Source organism: Excalfactoria chinensis, chromosome 10 (assembly GCF_039878825.1).
Source record: "Excalfactoria chinensis isolate bCotChi1 chromosome 10, bCotChi1.hap2, whole genome shotgun sequence".
In the NCBI taxonomy this organism is placed as follows: Eukaryota; Metazoa; Chordata; class Aves; order Galliformes; family Phasianidae; genus Excalfactoria; species Excalfactoria chinensis.
The window spans coordinates 10786073-10804375 of NC_092834.1; the positions used below are offsets into that span (position 1 = coordinate 10786073).

The 18303-nt window shown below is 38.5% G+C and overlaps 1 protein-coding gene across 2 annotated transcripts; it reads right to left on the reverse strand.

Annotated features, from left to right (window-relative positions):
- Nucleotides 1-212: 212 nt before the first annotated feature.
- On the reverse strand, nucleotides 213-18284 carry AP4E1 (adaptor related protein complex 4 subunit epsilon 1). 2 transcript variants are annotated; one of them, XM_072346033.1, is made up of 21 exons: nucleotides 18097-18284; nucleotides 17548-17619; nucleotides 16879-17002; nucleotides 14629-14702; nucleotides 13214-13335; nucleotides 12209-12368; nucleotides 11595-11761; nucleotides 10987-11060; nucleotides 9757-9879; nucleotides 9558-9667; nucleotides 9139-9278; nucleotides 8436-8548; nucleotides 8193-8311; nucleotides 7482-7784; nucleotides 6921-7035; nucleotides 5816-5951; nucleotides 4487-4742; nucleotides 3549-4109; nucleotides 2998-3182; nucleotides 2444-2601; nucleotides 213-2093 (listed from the first exon to the last, which is right to left on the reverse strand). In XM_072346033.1, exons 1-21 carry the CDS (start codon nucleotides 18256-18258, stop codon nucleotides 1933-1935), a joined length of 3435 nt encoding a protein of 1144 aa, XP_072202134.1. In that variant the 5' UTR covers nucleotides 18259-18284; the 3' UTR covers nucleotides 213-1932. The 2 variants fall into 2 exon arrangements, with proteins under 2 accessions (XP_072202134.1, XP_072202135.1); XM_072346034.1 differs by having other exon boundaries at nucleotides 14604-14702; nucleotides 18097-18258.
- Between the last annotated feature and the right edge of the window lie 19 nt (nucleotides 18285-18303).

Here is an 18303-nt window from a genome sequence, read left to right on the forward strand (position 1 = left end):
CCCCACTTTGCCAAGTGATGCACTGGGTGTGAAGGGAAGGGCCAGAAAATACCACTTGAACTATGAACGAGGCTCCACATTGCTGCATTCTGGTGCTGTTTGCAAGGCACCAAACAAACTGATTGCTTTTTAATTAAACTACAAGAAACGTAATGACTCAGAGAGATTAAGAAAGGTATAAGCTTGGCAATGTAGAAATAAAGACTAAGGGTACAAATTCTGCAAAACCTTTTATGTGATATAAGCATAATTCTCTTAGAACCGCATATTTATAGCTTACCATACATTATCATACAGTGGAAAAGGTCAGAAAGCATTTACATGAGTTATAGAAGGCATTGTTTTTCTTCTTTTTAAACACTAGGCCAAACAACTGAAACGCTGAAGTGGTTTGAATGCACAGGCCAGAAACATATTCCATCGCATTTCACATGATTACAAAAATCCAACTGTATAACAGAAGTCAGATTTCCCAGAAGATTATCCCACTATCGATCCATTTCCACCTATAGAAACTTTCTTGAAGTGACCAGGAAACATTACAGTATGCAGAACGTTAAATATATTTACAGGTTCAGTGCACTTCAGATTTCTCAACAAGGTACTGCAACAGCAATAGAAAAGGAAAGGAGCTTTGCTTGTGATGATACATCACTTAAAGAAAAAAGGAACTATCAGCACATCAACATTGATATGGTGGTCTCACAAACATTTACCACAACACAGCAAAGAGTGCTTTATTTTCCTTTACAACCAGTGCTTATTGGGTAAGAATCAATAAAACTAGAAGTTAAAACTTGCATGTTAATTCTCAATTCCATATTAACATTCATGAAGGACAGAATCCTTCCATAGACACCATTTACATTATATCTGAATCAACTGGACAATTTTCATGTTCTTCAATAAAAGGTTTTCAAGGCTGTGAAATTATTACTGGAAGAAAAGGAGCCGATCCGAACACATTCTTCATAAACACTGGACCAACTCAGACCTCACATGCCTTACTGCAGCTCCTGGTCATGCACATACAGTACAGCCACATCTGTCACACTCAAGCTATTCATGATTAGACAATGTAGATGAAGGTTTCCTCACATGAATTTTCTCGGACAGAGAATCTAGCCAGATTAAATACACAGGTGTCTGAAAGACACCTCCATGATCTCAGATGTGATCTGCATGATACATCTTGGACGTGGTTCAGACACTGGGAGTGCTGCTGACCCCTAAGGAAAGGGAACAGGACTGAAACATGAACAAAGAACCGCCGACAGAAGCAACCTGAAGTGTTAGATCCCATCCCATGAAGTGCTTTCACACAATTCCACATGCCTGTCACCCACCAAGATCCTACTCAGATGTCACCACTTACTCACTAGTGGTAAGCAAAGATCATGGCAGGTGCTCATTAAAAACATGCTCTTGTTGCTACATAAGTTACTCAGTACAACCCCCAGTGTGGGGCTTGTTGCCACCAGCAGTGCTTAAAAAACAAGTTTAGAAAAATTCTCAAAAGAATCAGATAAACCCCCAGTAAGTGTTCAAGTCTGAGTGCATAAAAGAGATCTGTTGGCTTGAAAATCATCTTTAGGTAATCGCTACAAAGAATGACTGCTGACGCCTACAAAAGCTGCATAATGAAAATAAATACTTTCAGTCACTTACAGCAAAAGAAATATACATTTCACTTAAACAGAGAACGGTATTTAATGGATTGTTTGGTAGTCACTGTACAGTCCTGAGCGCATTTTTGCAGGCATATTTTAGGTCACCATCCTTCCAAGTCCAAGACAAGTGCCAGTTGGAAGAAAGCCGTGAGCACTTCTGGGAAGCATACCTTAAATTCACTTTGGTAATTATCACTGTAACTCTGTAAATCTTTCGCTTCCTTTTCTCACCCCAAACAGATTAAGGCAGGTACTACTGTTATCAGGATTCTTCCATCACCTCTTGACACTGATAGAGCAAACCATCTGGAAGAGCAGCACAAGGTGATCTGAACCACAAAGCCAGCATCCCTGAGTGAGTACGACAGTGCAGCAGACATGGCACAGATGGAAGCAGCTGGCACGCCAGTATTCCCTCATTACCTTAAAATAACAGAAGCCACAGGGGAAAAAAAAGAAGTAACAATTAGATACAGCTATAGCATCCTTCACAAACCTCTGATCTTTTTTCCTCAAGCATTTACATCCTTTCCAGATCTCTTCAACATAATCACAAGTTTGCTCCCCAGTAAAATGTACTGTTTTACACTTACACCTTAACAGCAACCTTTGCATAGAGCTGAGTAAGGCCAATAAAATCCTTACATGCGTCCACGTGTTTACCATGCTTCCAAATGTTCAGTTTTGAACTGTAAGTTACCTGTTTCCATGTACTTATTTTTCTAGGAGAACACATGGGTTAGTAAACAACCTCACGGCAAACCTTCACTCACCTATAATATCAACGATGTGAAGCTTCAGCTTTTGGTGCAGTACACTCAGAGCTGCTGAGAAGGAATCTTGAGAAGATGGCATTTTAATATTCTGTTTCACATCATTGGAAAGGGACAACCACAGCTTCCCAAAGTCTTCTGTAGTCATTTCCATTGGCCTAAAGTTGACCACAAATCACAGTAAGATAAGATACACCATTCTGAATAAATTTGGTCTCCTAAAACAACATTCCGTATCCAAAACTAACTGAATAGAGCAAGCAACAAACAAGTGCAGAGCAGTTTAAGTAAAGCCCTCCTCTTCCCAAATTATCATTAAAAAGTTTCTGTATCTTGCTTTGGGTTTCTAAATTAAAAACAGATTATTCTATGTAGGTAAAAGATCTCCCTAGTTTTGTTGTTGTTGTTGTTTTTTAAGCATGAAGTTAAATTACAGTTATTAAAAGTAATTCCAAAGATGAAGCCTTGTGTTTCCATAATCCATACTCAGACAATCCTGCATTGTCCAGTACTCATTTGAGCATACACACCTTTCAAACTGCAGTTTTATTTACCTGATAAAATCCAACAGCGATAAAGGTATTGAAAATTCCAGGTGAGTTTCCATTTCTGATTGGTAATGAACAAAGCCAGAAATAACTCCCTGTGTGCAGATTTTGTCCATCCACACGCACTTCTGACAACGTCCCACACTCTGAGCTTCAATCACAGAAAACTGGCAGGCAGGGCTCTCCAAAATCTGCATCATTTTTAAAAGAAACAGCATCTGAGTATCACTGATCAGACTTGCATTCACTTTCAAGCTAAAGGAAGACAGTGAATTCAGAACTCAAAATTCATACATATTTCGTAGAGAGGCTGGCAGTGGGAAATCAAATCAAGATGAATAAGAACAATGAGATGTTGGATTTAAATATCAAACGACATGCTAAGTTTAGTACAGAGATTTCTGTCATTAGCTTTTAGGAGAAGCCTAACAGTCATATCACAGGCTTGAAGGAAATGCTTAGAGAAAAAGGCATGCCTGCTATATTGAACTAAATACGACCCACAAACGAAACAAGAACTTCCAAGTAAATATGAAATATAATGGAAAGCTTCTTACCTGAAAATGTTCTTCTTGTTCAAACACTACACTCACAGCATTAAGTGCAGAAGTGTTTTTATTTGAAACAAACACAACTAGTAGCAAAGAGTCATCTTTCCACACCTTACATAAATACAGAGCTAAGGTGTCGCTCTGACAAAGTTCTACTACTTCAGAGTGAGGGAGTTCTTCCAGTTCTTCTGCTAAGGAAGGGAGCAGCGCTGTTTTACTGGCATTTTCACACTGAGAACTTGGAGAAGGCTGAAGAATTTCAATATTACTATCGGCAAACAAAGACAGTGGAGACAGTCTGCTATCTGAAAGCTTGTCATCCAGCTCAGGCTTTTTTACAGACTGAAGTGATTCTTCCACAGTATCTGAAGAACAAAGGGAAGGTTTCCTTAACATTGTGCGTTTATCTCCATCACAGTCTTCCTTGGTATCAGGTACCGTATCAAGTAAGGGACCAAAATCTGATGCAGCGCTATTCTGCAAATCCTGTGCCTCCTCATTACTTTGGGCTTCATCTACCTTTGATTTTCTTTTGAACTTCTGAGTAGGCAAATCCATTTTCCCCATCTGAAAAGTAAAAAAGAAAATTGATGATGGAAGGAGCTTCTACCAATAAGCTGTGTAAATGTTAACAGTGAAAGAGAAGAAAGAACAAGTAACAAGTTCTTAGGGAAAACTGGTAGCAAAAACAGCAGGTAAAAAGAAAGAAGTTCTACTGAATGGGACGTATTCCCGAGATTGCTTAATCTATATCCAATCTGTTTCATGCTTAACAAATGATCAGATTACATTGGTAATTTCCAATGGTTTTCCAATGTCTTGATGTCACCTGTCTAGTTCTACCAAAAACATCAATTTGATCTCTATTTCCATATAAATATTTCTAATTGTAAATAAGGTTATATATGAACTTCTAACTGGCAAGTCACAGAAGAACCACTTACCAGACTGACACCAGCATTTGATCCCAGCCCAACAAACAATGTTGATGCTAGCTGCTGCTTTTCTTTTTCTTCCTCAGAGAGACTGGAAACTTGATCAGATTGTGACACAGGAGTTTCAGCCACCCGTCCTGCTAATAAGCTGCTACAAGACACAGTCTGCGGCTCATCTTCTTTCCCTACTTTGCTTTCTTTTTTTGGAAGATAGCCTTCTTTGCCCCAGAGCTTCCTTACTCCCTCCAATTTCAGAGTATTTGTCCTAGAAGAGGGAAAAAAAGCAGGACTAACCATGTGAACATCATGTTCATAAAAGCATGCCAGCGCTCTACTTTAAAAACCATTTGCCACTTTGGCACTTCAATTTACACAGCGAATAATGAAGTACCAGTGAATGCTTTCCAATCTGCGTGAAGTTCTGTGTTAATAATGTTATTCACCTCTTACAACACCCTGCAAGCACAAATTCAAACTACACTGCAAAGTCTGCATAGATACCTGCAGCCAGCAGTAGAAACCTTGTCTGCCAACTCTATCCAGAGCTTCAGGTTATATTTATAACATATTTGAATAGCAATTTAAAAGCGAACACAAGCAACAGAGTCTTTCTTTCCAGGAATCCCTACACATCTTTAAATGACTCTACTCCAGATTCTTTAAAAATAATGTAAATTAAGGTGGAAAAAATCAAAGAGACCCAGAAAGTGCTGCCATTTTGTACAGGAAGTGTTCTTGTTAATGTAATTATTTTATATATATATATATTTTTAATGGAAATACAGATATGGAATTTGCAGTGTTCTAAAACTTACAGAGCATCTTACACTGCTTATTTTAACCTTCAATCTAAAAAGGTTTCCTTAGAAGGCTTGTTATTTTAATTCCATAAAAAGTAAACGTGGTTTATAAAAAAACTGAAAGCCAGAAAAATACTCCATCCATTAATCCTGTCTCAATTTTACTACAGTAAGTCTGATTTGATCTATTGTTCACCAAGAATGAGAAACAGTTTAACCCAAGGAAATGGTTCTGGCATCAAGCCTGCCAGAGCTCAAGGAGCATTTGGGCAAAGTTCTCTGATGCATGATTCGATTTTTGGGTAGTCCCGTACAGAGCCATGAGTAGGACGTGACGATCTTTGTGGGTCCCTTTCAACTCACAATATTCAATGCTTCCAGTTATTTCAATGAAGATAGTATCCTAAGCTGCTTATGTGACAGAAGTTTTCAAGTGTAACTGCATTCTTTATAGTTCCACATAATGAAGCAAAAGCAAGTGAAAAACAATAAGAACACAAGTTTAAATGTACTTCATTTTAAAAACAAATTAACTCACTCTTTATGTCCCATCTCAGTGCTATTACCAGATGTATCAGAACCAAATGATAAGCCAGTAGGGGACTGTCTACCAGCAATACCAGATGAGGACACGCTTGAAGCAAAGGACAATCCATAGGGTTCAAAATTCAGAGCTGCAATACAAGCAATCTCTTAGAATTATAGTTAAGGCACAAACAGATAAGAAGGAACTCTTTCTGAAAGAAAAATCAATACACTGCACTACTACACTTCCCATGCTATCATATTCTGGATCCTACTCGCATTAAAAACAAATTTATCCACTTCTTTAAGTTTCATTTAGACATGTGCGATAAACAGCAGAAGTGAACTCTATTGAGCATCACTAAAATATCTGCCAGTTCTTAATATCTGCAACCAAAATATTCTATCAGATCTATGCTCTTCCGTTTGCTCATGCACCTACATAACACATTCTGAGTTCACATCAACATGTCCATACACCACCATCTGCTTTACAAACATTCTTGACACGTTGGGCTATAAATTTATTTTCAACAGAACTGGCAAATCAGGATTCAGGCCACCCACCTCGGCTATGCTTTCCGGAACAAAATATAGTTTGAGTAACTACTAAAAATTGTTTTGGACAGTACTTTAACAAGAACAGTCAGTGTTAGGCAAGAAGTACAGCACAGACCCTCCACTGCAGCCCTGAATCTATACAGGGCTACTTTCTCTCACTTCCACTCAGCCTTATGCTGCCTTCTTCCCAAGAAGCAGGGCAGAAATGCTGGAGATCTGAGAAGAAAAAGGCCTCCTGATGCAGGAGATAGAGCTAACAAAACATCTCTTCCTTCTTGTTTGAAAAACAGCATCCACACTCAGATTCAAACATTAACACCACATAAAAATTAGTTACCTAAAAAATAAAATTCCAATTAATGAATTTTGTAGAGTAAAATATTCGTGAACATTCTGCCTAACCTACACCTTATCTCCTAGAGTTATTTTTGAACCAGTGGAAGATGCTAATCAACACTTGTGATATCTGAGAGAAAAAACAGCAATTCAAGCCTACAGTGGTTTCCCTGTAAAATGTTAAGAACACTGCAAATGTGAAATGGATGTTCTGTAGTCACCTTTTCCTTGAGAAAGCTTTTCCTCTTGTCTCTGGTGATGGGGCTTATACGGTGCTGCGCCCCGGCCAAGTCCCTCAGCCACAAACTCATCCAGAAATGATAAGGAAGCATCAACCTACAAAGCATTAAAGAAAAGGAGAAAGTGATGAATACACTTTCTACACAAAAGCCTGATGTTATCAGAATATTTTTGTCTTATCAGCAAGATTAGGATCTTTTGTCTCACACGCCATATCTACCAGTAAAGCTGCTGTATTCCTCACATCCACTAAAACTGTTTTACATACAGATATTGTTATTCAAGTATACTGAAACAAACTTCGAGCTAGCGATTTGTAACTTAATTCAACTCCTCCAATATTGACTTCTTACATAAACAAACAAAAAAAAAGCAGAGTGCATGTGTCCTAAAGCAGTAGATTCTAGCATTATATGAAAACACGGAAGGAAAAAAGCTCAAGAATACCATCCATATCAATACTGTTTTCCCACCTTTTAGCAAAATATTTAACTTCTCAGAACTACAGAAAGGTTCAAGAACACACACTGCAACTTTCTTACCACCATGTCATTACAACTAGCATCAAACGGAAGCAAGGCCTTCATCAATACTTTGTCTTCACACAGGTGCTTCAATTCAAAGGTATGTTGTCTCATGCACGTATCTAGAGAGCCACTGAATTCCTGGATTAACTTTTCAACTGTTTTGGAAAAAGAGGCACGTGATGCTATCTTGGTGACTGCAGCCATAATCCATGCTTTAGTTTCAGAGGTAACAAAAGTCTTCTTCAGCAAGTTGTGCAACCTTGTCAAAATAATTTCTGGATCAACATCTGTAGCAAGGCTGGAATATTCCCCCAAAACCTAAGCACAAGTAACAGAGAAAATACACTTTCACTCATAGCAGAGCTTTCAGCTTTTAAATTAGCATGTAGTATCAAATAGTAACAAATGCATTGTACAAACAATCACTGATGTTGAAATGTTGTGGTTTAACCTGGAAGGCAGCTGAGCACCACACAGTTGTTAGCTCACATCCCATCCTCCCAGTGGGATGGGGAAAGAGAATTGGGGGAGGAGGGAAGTAGAACTTGTGGGCTGGGATAAAACTATGTTCTAAGATAGAGAAAAGGATAATTATTACCTGCAAGGCTAAAACTGCATTTGATAACCTAACAGATAAAGATGGAAAAGCTCTCAGCATGCAGGCAGATTGATGCTGCTGCTAAACTCACAACCATGTATTCATTTTTGACCACACATCTACCTTACCCAACTCATGACCTGAAGGAACTTCTGTGGATAGAACACATTTTCCTCTTCGAGTAAAGCTAAATAAGACCGCACTGCGTATGTTCGCAGATGTCTGTCTTCTTTTCCATCATCAAATCCTGGAAAGGAAAAAAGCATGCTTTGCTTGAAACACAAATGTCACTTGCTATTATCAAAGCACGTTTTCAGAAAGCCAAATGATTACATAACATGTTTAGTGCTCCAAATCACATGATGATTTACCTTCAGCCAAAAGCCTCAGAAAGTTGTTAGGGATATCAGGATACAAAACATCACCTCCAACTGAAAACACTGCATTCATGGTTTGGATGAACCATTCATTGTTAGGAGCATACGTGTCCACATGTTAAGGAATGAAGTGCTAAGGCCTAACTTCACTTCTTTTTAGTTTGCTTATTAGCACATCTTAAAATGTAAACAAGTGAAAAAATGGTAGTGTGAAAAAGTGTGCTTTAATGAGGCTTCACACAATAGAAAGAGACCTGCTTATAAGGATTTATATCTGGAAACCTGCTCTACAATACTTGCACTCATACATGCTCCATCTGACATATTCTTTAGAGTCTGTTTATCCAGTGTCACTTAATGAATGATAGATCAGCTCTTTTCAGCAGTTCTGCAGCTGTTTTACTAAAGAATAATAAACGCTATGAAGTACTCAAGAGAAAGCAATGCTGTTTCCTTATATCTAATATTTGAACAGCATTTGCTAACTCTGGAATTTAGGAAACATTTGTTTCTGCCTTTCCTCAAAGGAATCAGAATGCACTTTACTGAATGGAAACTTTCAACAGTATAGAAAAAAAGAATACATGCACTTATTTGTTTGCATGTTAAAAAGCACAACTGTAACACTTCATATTTCAAAAGATCATGGAAGATGCTTTGAAAGGTTCCAAAAGGCTTCTGAAAAATAAAAGGATATTTCTCAGCCAGTTCTGCTATTTTGCCAGCTAAGGTGATGATAGCATATTCTTCCTTGGTTTCTTTTAAGTAGTCAAGCATCTTCTGAACAATGACCATCACATTATGCCCATTTGTAATCCTATAAAGAATTTCTAAAGTCTGAAAGAGAAAGGAAGATACATTTAATCAGCTCTAATGACTCAAAACAGTAATCAGGGAAATAGAAACACTTCAGTACAATACCAGAGTGAGAGCAACTGTCTTGACTTAATGAGACTGAACTGAAACATTCTGCTTATCTACAGAGCCACGTTAACATTGTTCATAACTGCTCTCTCAGTAGTGACACATAATACGCCTTTCTCACTCTTCATTGTTGGAAAAGTTACTACCCACTCTAAAAGTAACTTAATTTGCATTGTTTAAAAATTCACTGACCTCCCTTTTAATAATGGGATCAGGATGGTCCAGACATTCAATTATTGTCATCTGGTGCTCAAGTGCCAGATTAGGATCCTGCTGAATAACACAGGTCAGAGCTTTTAAACCTAGAATATAAGCAATTGGAAATTATCTAAAAGGGTATACACCAACACGACAAAATTTAAAGGTCTTTAATGAAATCCAGGATCCTTACCTAAATATTTCAAATTAATCTGGGGTGATAAAACAAATTTTCCAATGCACTTGGCAGCCTTTTCAAGTAATTCAGATTTGGGGTAAACTGTATAAATTGTTTGGACACATTCAAACAAGATGGCTAGGAGAAAAGAAACATAGTAAGTAGGTAATAAATGATTATATTATGCAAAATCAAACAAGCACACAAGTATACACACTAGTATGATAACATTATGAGACTGAGCACTGCTCACTTAATACTTTATAGTAGTCTTATATCTTGCTAGTAAAGCATCTACTTCTAAGGAGCTGAGTACCTATATTTTGGCTTTCAAGCAGATATTCTACATACAAGAAGATTCCCTTTTCACAAACAAAAGATATTCTCATTGTGTTCAACTCAGACTTGGAAGTATACAGCTGCTACTGCAGTACAGCTTTAATTACACAGCCTAGCAGAACTATTCCTTTTGTTACCATCCATTTTCATAAAATGTGAAAGAACAAATTATGATTATTCTGGCTTGGGTGGTTTATAAGGCTGTAGAGATAAATACTGCCACAAAAGTGCAGTACAGCATGGAGTAAGACAATTTATCACGGCTCAATATAAAAAAGGAATGAACTGAGAACAAGATAAAATAGAAAACTACATGGGGACCAGTTCTGTTGCACACTGACTCCATTTTTTGTTACTGTTCTCATCTAACAGAAGCAATTAAACTGAATAAACTGAACATCTGGCTGAAACTTCCTCATATATTACTGAAAGTTAATACCGCTTTCTAATTTCCCTTTTCTGTGGAAAAAGAACTCACACAATGTTTTAGAAAACAGAAGAAGTAGGCATTATACCAGATATGGAGCTCTGGACCACATCCCTTTTTAAAGTCATTTTTAAAACAAGTCTAAATTCTCCCTCTGTTCCATTAGCACACGTACTTTGCCAACATCCATGCGTCTTAACTTTAAAAGGTAAAATAACAGGACTGTTACATTTGGGGTTTTTTGGTCCTTAATATACTGTGAAACAGCTCTCAGGCCATGACATGATATGAGATCTCAGACCAGATATGGATGCTTGGGGAGACACTGCTGCACAGAAAGACACCACTTGTTTCACCAGTTACTAGTCAGACACCTAAGAACACAACTAGATTTTCAGAAGTGCTGTATACATATTTTAGCATGCATAAAACACTCACTCATTCAGCCTTCCCAAATACTGATAAAGACTCTCACCTACCATAGGTAATATTATGATTTATCTCTGCTCTTCTTAAAGATTCCTCCAGAACATCATACATCAGCTCACTCGTCCTGTTTAACAAGAAGTATTTACAGTTCTTATTTACAGCACATAGTCTCAATTTCCAAGCAACCCTCACACCAGTAATAAAAATATAAAACAACAAATTATGGATTCACTTTAATGTGTTAAGAGTTCTATAGGCCATCTCTAAATGTCACCTAAATGTTTACAGCTTTCAGAAGAAACAACTACCATAAGAATAAAAGCATCTAAGCAGGAAAAAAAAAACAAAGCAGGTACTCTTTGCTGTGGCTTTTCACCCTGTTGTTTGGTAACCCAGTAACAGAAACTCCAGCAAAAACATATTTCAAGCATATTCCATAATAATTAATTTCCTAGCCAATTCAGAAGCTGAGAAAGTAATTTTTCAATGTAGAAGGTATCTGCTCAGCGTATTGGTTAATAATTAAAAAAAAAAATGCAGAGGAGGCCCAACTCAGGTAAAATCCTCTTACAAAAAAGACAGACAAGCTACCTATGAGATAATGATCACAGCTGTATTCTTTGTACTTCCATAATATTAATTACAAAGAGCTGATTACCTTGGATCATCTTTTCCTAACAGCCCCAGTATTCTTAAAAGCTGAATTTGTAACCATGGTGCTGGCACGCTGTGGTAATTGAAATCAATAGGGAGCTTCCCTCCCACTACCTGCTTCAGGATGATTACAAAACTCTCTGTCAAGTCTTTATACCCAGACGAGTTTTCCTGTGTAACAAAGAAATACAACAGAAATACTTTAAATACAGTACCTCAAAAGCACAATCTACAGATTGAACACAGTCAAGGTAGCCACCACTTGAGTACTTTAAATCCAACTTCTACTCTCTTCCCACGACATCTCCCTATGCTAGTTTCTTGGACATTTGCAAAAAAGAGTGAATGTAACTTCAAAGCAACAGGGAAAAAATCATACTGGATTCTTTACTGTTCTGTAGAAGTCAAACTTTGTTGCCAGCTAAGGATGCCAATGGTACTGAAGTACTCAAATATGCAAGAAGTGTCAGTCAAGCTTAATGGAGAGCAAGTGCAAACATAACATCCATCATCACTACATTAACTTTTCTAACAATTAGGAGCAATATTTTGCTACAAAACTACAGTACCCTATCTGCTTAAAACAAAGGTAACTCTGAGAGACAATTCTTTGCCTACCTTAATCATTTCAAGATAAATATGCAAAGAAGCAGCCATGACTCCGACATCTCTGTCACATAAGGCTTTCCGGAACTTGTCATGAATATGCTGTACTTGGTTAGGAGCAATGAGATAGAATTTATATAAAGCCTGAACAGCTTTTCTTCGGATAATTTCCCTGAAGGAAAACAAGATTTTTCACAAACCAAAGCTGTGTATTTCAAGAACTTGACTCAGAAAAAACAGAAAACTTATTCTTATTTCTCCAGTAAAGTAAAATTACAGGATCAAACATCAGAACAGCATGACATGGAGAAAGAGGGGAAACCATGTTTTACAGTTGCATGACCGGATGACTTTGTAAATACCATCTAAGTGAAGAAGCAACACAGCTAACTTAAGAATTGAGTAGCGACTAATGTCAGACTGACAATTCACTAAAGCAGCCACCAGATAAACCATGAAATTCACAACTACAAATCCACCGTGGTCACATGTGCAGCTCCAAAGAGAAAGTCGAGGAGTTGCTGAGTGACTGTGCTGTTTCTTACAGCTTTCTAATTAATATAGCACTTATAATGTTTCATCTTCTGGGTATGGGGAATGACAAATACACCAAACAAATAAAGGTTTTGGATCTTTTCAGATACACTTTTACCAATAAAGCTTCAATAAAGAGTTTCATAGAAAAGCAGCAGCAGTGAAGTACTACAAGGATCCCCATCTGATTCCCCATATACTCTACAAATACCTTTTCAACCACATATTTACTAAAAGGAGTCCAGCAGACAATTATATTGACCTATTCAAAGCAGTTATAAAAGGAATGAATACCGGTCCAATATTTTGCAAAGAGTACAAATAAATGAGATAAGAATACAAGAGAAAAATGGAGAGGAACCATTTCTAAAAGTAATGTCTAGAAAGGCCAAATTAGAGAAAAAACATCAGTTTACTAAAACCAACAAAATTAAGTCATTCAATCTTACAAGGCCAAGTGCAATTCTGTAAACGAATACGTACTTAGAATGCTGGAGCTTGTCTTCTATTAAGGGAAGAACAGCTGGAATCATCTCCCGTGGAAAGATCTGGCTGACAACGGTTAACGCCATGCTCACCTCTACTAGATTAGTGCTCTGTAAGTCCTATTGCAATCATTGAAATAAGACCATCATTTGTTATGTAGACTTTTAAGTTCTGTACAGACACACCCACCTTCAGCCAGCAGGATGGATCTAGCCCACTACAGCAAGCAACATGCTGGTAATCAGCCTGCTGTCTGCTTGTGTTTGAGGAGTGACAGCTCTCACTGAGCTAACCAAGCTCTTCCCTTCTTTCATATAGAAATAAGGAGCTCCTCATATTTTAAATGCACATGATTTCAACACATCTACAATCAGTATTTGCTTACTGAAACAGTTTAATCATTATAAAACGATGCCGAGCCCCCACTTGAATCGGTGGGATGAGCCACACTTTATACTGAAGCCAACAGTATTCTCTCCAGTTCCTTTTATCTAGCCCCAAGAATTTAAAAGGAGAATACTAGCAAGCCCAGTTATATCGGCAATTACATATTTTTACACTGTAATTATTCATGCCCTCAGAAGAGAATGTAAATTCACAATTTACAGAATTACAGAAGATACAGCTCATTGTAACCTAACACCAAAAACACCCCCCAGCATGCAAACATGGATGGAGTCATGAAATAAGATCAGAATCCTTTTTCAAAACAAATTAAACACATTTAAGATGTCCAGCTCACAGCACAAATAGTTTTGGTGCTCAATGTGGTTTAGTTCCTTGTAGAGTCTCATTTCTCATTTCCTTCTATAACACCAGTTTCAAACTATATTTTTAAGGATCATAAGTTTTTTATCACAATAGTAAAATGAGCACCATTTTCAGTCTATAATGGAGCTTACTGTAACGCAGAAGTAATCCTTACATAAGAAGTTAGAACTGATTACTGTGAAAGGTACTACTGGAAAAGAAGACAACGAACCCGTCACTCTGTGATGGATTTTCAGTGTCATTCCAAAGTATGATTCCAGTTTCTATCAAACCAATCAAAAGAACTCCAAGAACTCAAAGAAGCCAACAGAAACCTGCTGTCAGCTAATGGCAAACTTTTACACTGAAATATGCATGCATCGTTCATTCCGAAGTTCAGAAATTATACAAACAGCGTATCTTACAAATGGATTTTTTTTATGGAGTTATCACCTGTTTACAATTTTAAAAATACGGCTTCAACAAAAGAGGCACTGAGATTAAACAAAAAAACCATTTCAAATTCTCATCTAACCAAAGAAACAGGAACTTTAAGAGAGCACGATTTAACTTATGAGTAAACAGCTGAGATATTGTACGACATAAATTAGGAAGAAGTGGTCCAAGGTTAGATTACCTCCAAACCTCCAAAAACACTGTACCTTCACAACTGTGTTCACAAGCAGAAGTAGCAGTTCATGATTTTCATGGAGAAATAAGGAAACTGCCAAGTAACCTATAAAAGAAAGCAGCCTCCATTACTACCCTCAATCAGTAACTTCAAGATAGAAAACTTAATCCTGTCTGTAATACAAGAAGAGTTGATTCAAACAATTAAAAAAAAAAAAGCCAATGCTGATAAAGTAGCTCATGTTTTAAATATCAAGACTTCCTTTTATTTCCAAGCAAACATTTTTAAGTTGCAATAAAGCTCAATAAATAATAGGCAAGAAACCGCACCCTGTGAGAAATACGACCCTGTTAAGAGCTAAAGAGCAGCCAAGAACATCGTGAGAAAGCAATTCCTGGAAAGTGAATGTCTTGTCTGCTGACAAAAATCACATTCCTACACTGCAAATGCACTTCCTCACATTTGTTTCTCTTTCTTTAAAAATTAGAGTTTGGTTTCATATATAATTCTGCACTCCAAGTTGAATATAAAATTATTTCCCTTTCCTATGCCAGAGCTCCCTCGTTACTTAACAATAAAGAAGAAAAACTTCAAACTCCAGATAAGAAACAAGCCAGAAACCTTTCCTTCAGAAAAAGAAATCCCTCTTCAAGTTAAAACTAAAGGAGTAAAAACAGAGGCTTGAGGAGTGTGCCATTACTCAGAAATATAGTGCAACTATTTGTCTTAGAAATGGACCTTAGTCAGAAAGGGCTTGGTTCATTTAAAATTTAAACATCAAACTGAGCAACTTAGGCCAAATTGCTCTATCTGGACTATCAGATACCTGAATCAATCTGCTTGTAAAACTACACGTCATCAGCTTAGCACATCTGTAGAAATTTATTCAGGTTAACACAGGGAAAGAGAGAAATGTATCTTGACTGGATCAGCTGACAACAATTCTTTGATAAAGACTTTGGTATATGGCAACAAGAGCAGACAAGATCAACCTTATGTATCACATTTAACTGCAGAATAAAATGAACAACCAACCCACATACACTCTCAATAATATCTTATTACCAGATCAAAGCTTAAGAGCTCCTTGTGTCTGGAGAACTTTAAGCCAACTTTATTAAAAAACGCTTCTTCACCAAAACCTACTTAAAGGAACTCCTAGTATGGAAAGGTCTCAAAGTGATTAATAAAAGACACGCCAGTTCTTGACACTTACAGACGTCATACAAAGTTTTCTTCAAATCAGCTTACCACCTGCCCTCCCAGGTTTGCTGAAGATTAACTTTCTTAATCACTACCAGAGCATCTGTGCACTGGTTTTCATTACTCAGGGAAAAAGCAACTTTAAATCATCACTCGTAAGGCATTTCCTCAGAAACTCCAACACTTGAGTGGATGATCCAGATGAAATTCAAACAAAGGATATCAAACAAGTATATCCCGCAAGACACTGCCTTCCTTCTGTGTATGCAGACATAGCATTGCTTGGAGTTAAACCATTTGCTCTGCAAACAAGAAGAAATGTCTTCACTAGGCAGTTGAATCAGCAACTGCAAGAAAATTCTCCAGACAAGACAGGCTGACCGCTACTTCAAACAAAATCTACTGCAAGAAGTTCTATAGCCACGCTGCTGGCAGGGCAAGGAAATCAGTCCCATGGAATTTCAAAGAAATCTACAACAGCCTTTCAGATTTCCTCAAGAGCCTGTGCACCCACGCTCTAAGGATCGACTCGCACCCAGTTCGACTCACTTCCTACAGCTGTTCCTAAAGAATACCAGCGTCACCAAAACAGACAATAAGGCACCTTATTGCCATTAGCAAAGAGGCCCCAGGGTCCTTATAAAAACTGTAAGAAGTTATCTGTAACTGAAATGCTGGGAAGGCAGTACCATGCTGCTGGAATTTGTGCCATTCACAGTTTCTTTCTTATTTTGTATCAGAATTATTAAAAAAAAAAAAAACAACATAAGGCAGATCCTGACAGAAATTCGTATTTAGTTTGGAGTTGGTTGTTAACCACATTTGTGGTAAATGACTTGTTTATTAGTGCTGTAACTGAAAACACGGAAAGATCTGGTGACTGAAAGTTATTTCTCTTGCCTTCTGCTCACCAAACTCACAAACTAGGGATGTAGTTATTTTCAGTAAGAGAGACTACAAAACAAGGCAATGAAATCTGAATACTTTAAATACGTTGTATTTCTAAATGAATTAGAAGTCCTAAGAAATGTCAATAACATTGTTTGAAAATACTGAGGCTACAGCCATGTACACATACCAACTCTTTTCTCCAGAAGATTCCCTTGCTGTGCAAGCTTGATCGCATGTATATACCCAAAGGAAGATTCATAGCCCAGCATTTCACAATAGATGAGCCTCACCATACATTCTTTCATCAGTCTCTAGAAGAACAAAAATACATTATAGAAGACTTTCAGTCTTGCTTCATACTTTTCTTCACCGCTTTAACAAAGTGCAGGCCATTAACAGGAACATAGAAACATTCCTGTAGGTTTCCTAACATCAGATTATTTCTCACTTTCTCCGTTATGAACATGTCTTTGTGACTCAATGTTGATTTCTGAGCACAACAGAACTCTTCCGATAACTCCTTAAAGACATTACCTAGTTTTGATTGCCGTACACATAAAGAACACCGAATTACCTACTGAGTTACCTGAAGCACTAGACAATCTCACTGCTAACATATTTTTAACCAGTCACCACATCGTCCTACGTTATCATTATATATGAGGCAAAAGAACAAAATCACAGTGTCCTAACTGTTCAACCACACTGCACACCCACTGACATTGGCACCATCTCACATTGATGACTGAGCAGCTATGCAGTAAAAAACCAGTCACTCCACCGGGCAATAGGAGTGAAGCTCACAATTTCCAGGCTGGGGAGCAGCAGGACAAAAGCAACCACTGAGAGAACTTACAAGTGAGGTGGTGGGGGCAGAAACCATTGCTTTCAAACTGGTTATTTCCTGCTGGATTAATTTTTCTTCCTCCTAGAAAAAATAATTAAACCTGTCTTAATTCTGTGTAATTTTTTCAGACAAGATATGATTAAAAACATATATATATATCAAAGAATACGTATTCACATGGTGGGGCTCAATACTCTCAAAAGCCGTGTCTATCCAACTCACGGCAGTGATGCCACACAACGTGTTTCAACCTCAGAACTTATCACCAACACTCCTGTTCCCACACACCGTGCCCCCACGTAGAGCACGATATCGGGCACTCGCTGTACTGAGTCACCGGCGGCTTCCGAAGCCCCCAGCTCAGCGCACCGCCCGCTCCTCTCCCTGAGGCGCCTACAGGGCGGATCTGGCGGGAGGGAGGCGGACAATGACACCCCCCGCCTCACCTCAGCGGCCCGCGGCGCTTTGGGCTCTCAGAGAGAGACAGAGGCCCGGCCCGCAGGCCCCGGGAGGAGCTAGAGGCCCGGCCCGCCCCGGGGCACCGCCCGCAGCCCGTACATGCTTGGAGGTGAGCGCCGTGATGTTCCGGATGAGGCTCCCGAGCCGAGAGGAAGCCGACAGCCTGTGGGGGCCGCCCGCACCCCCCGGCCCCGCTCCCGGCTCGTGCTGCCCCAGCAGCGCAGGCAACGCGCCCAGAGTGCGCTCCACCACGTCGCTCATGGCGGCACCGCCACGGCCCGCCACACCACGACCGGAAGCGCGAGG

Excerpts from the sequence above, each read along its gene's own strand:
- AP4E1 (XM_072346033.1), bottom strand. The coding sequence starts at position 18,258 with ATGAGCGACGTGGTGGAGCGCACTCTGGGCGCGTTGCCTGCGCTGCTG. Across the intron at positions 13,336-14,628 it reads TTGTGAACACAGTTGTGAAG|GACTTACAGAGCACTAATCT; the intron begins GTACAGTGTTTT and ends TGATTGCAATAG. Across the intron at positions 4,743-5,815 it reads ACTGAGATGGGACATAAAGA|GACAAATACTCTGAAATTGG; the intron begins GTGAGTTAATTT and ends TCCCTCTTCTAG.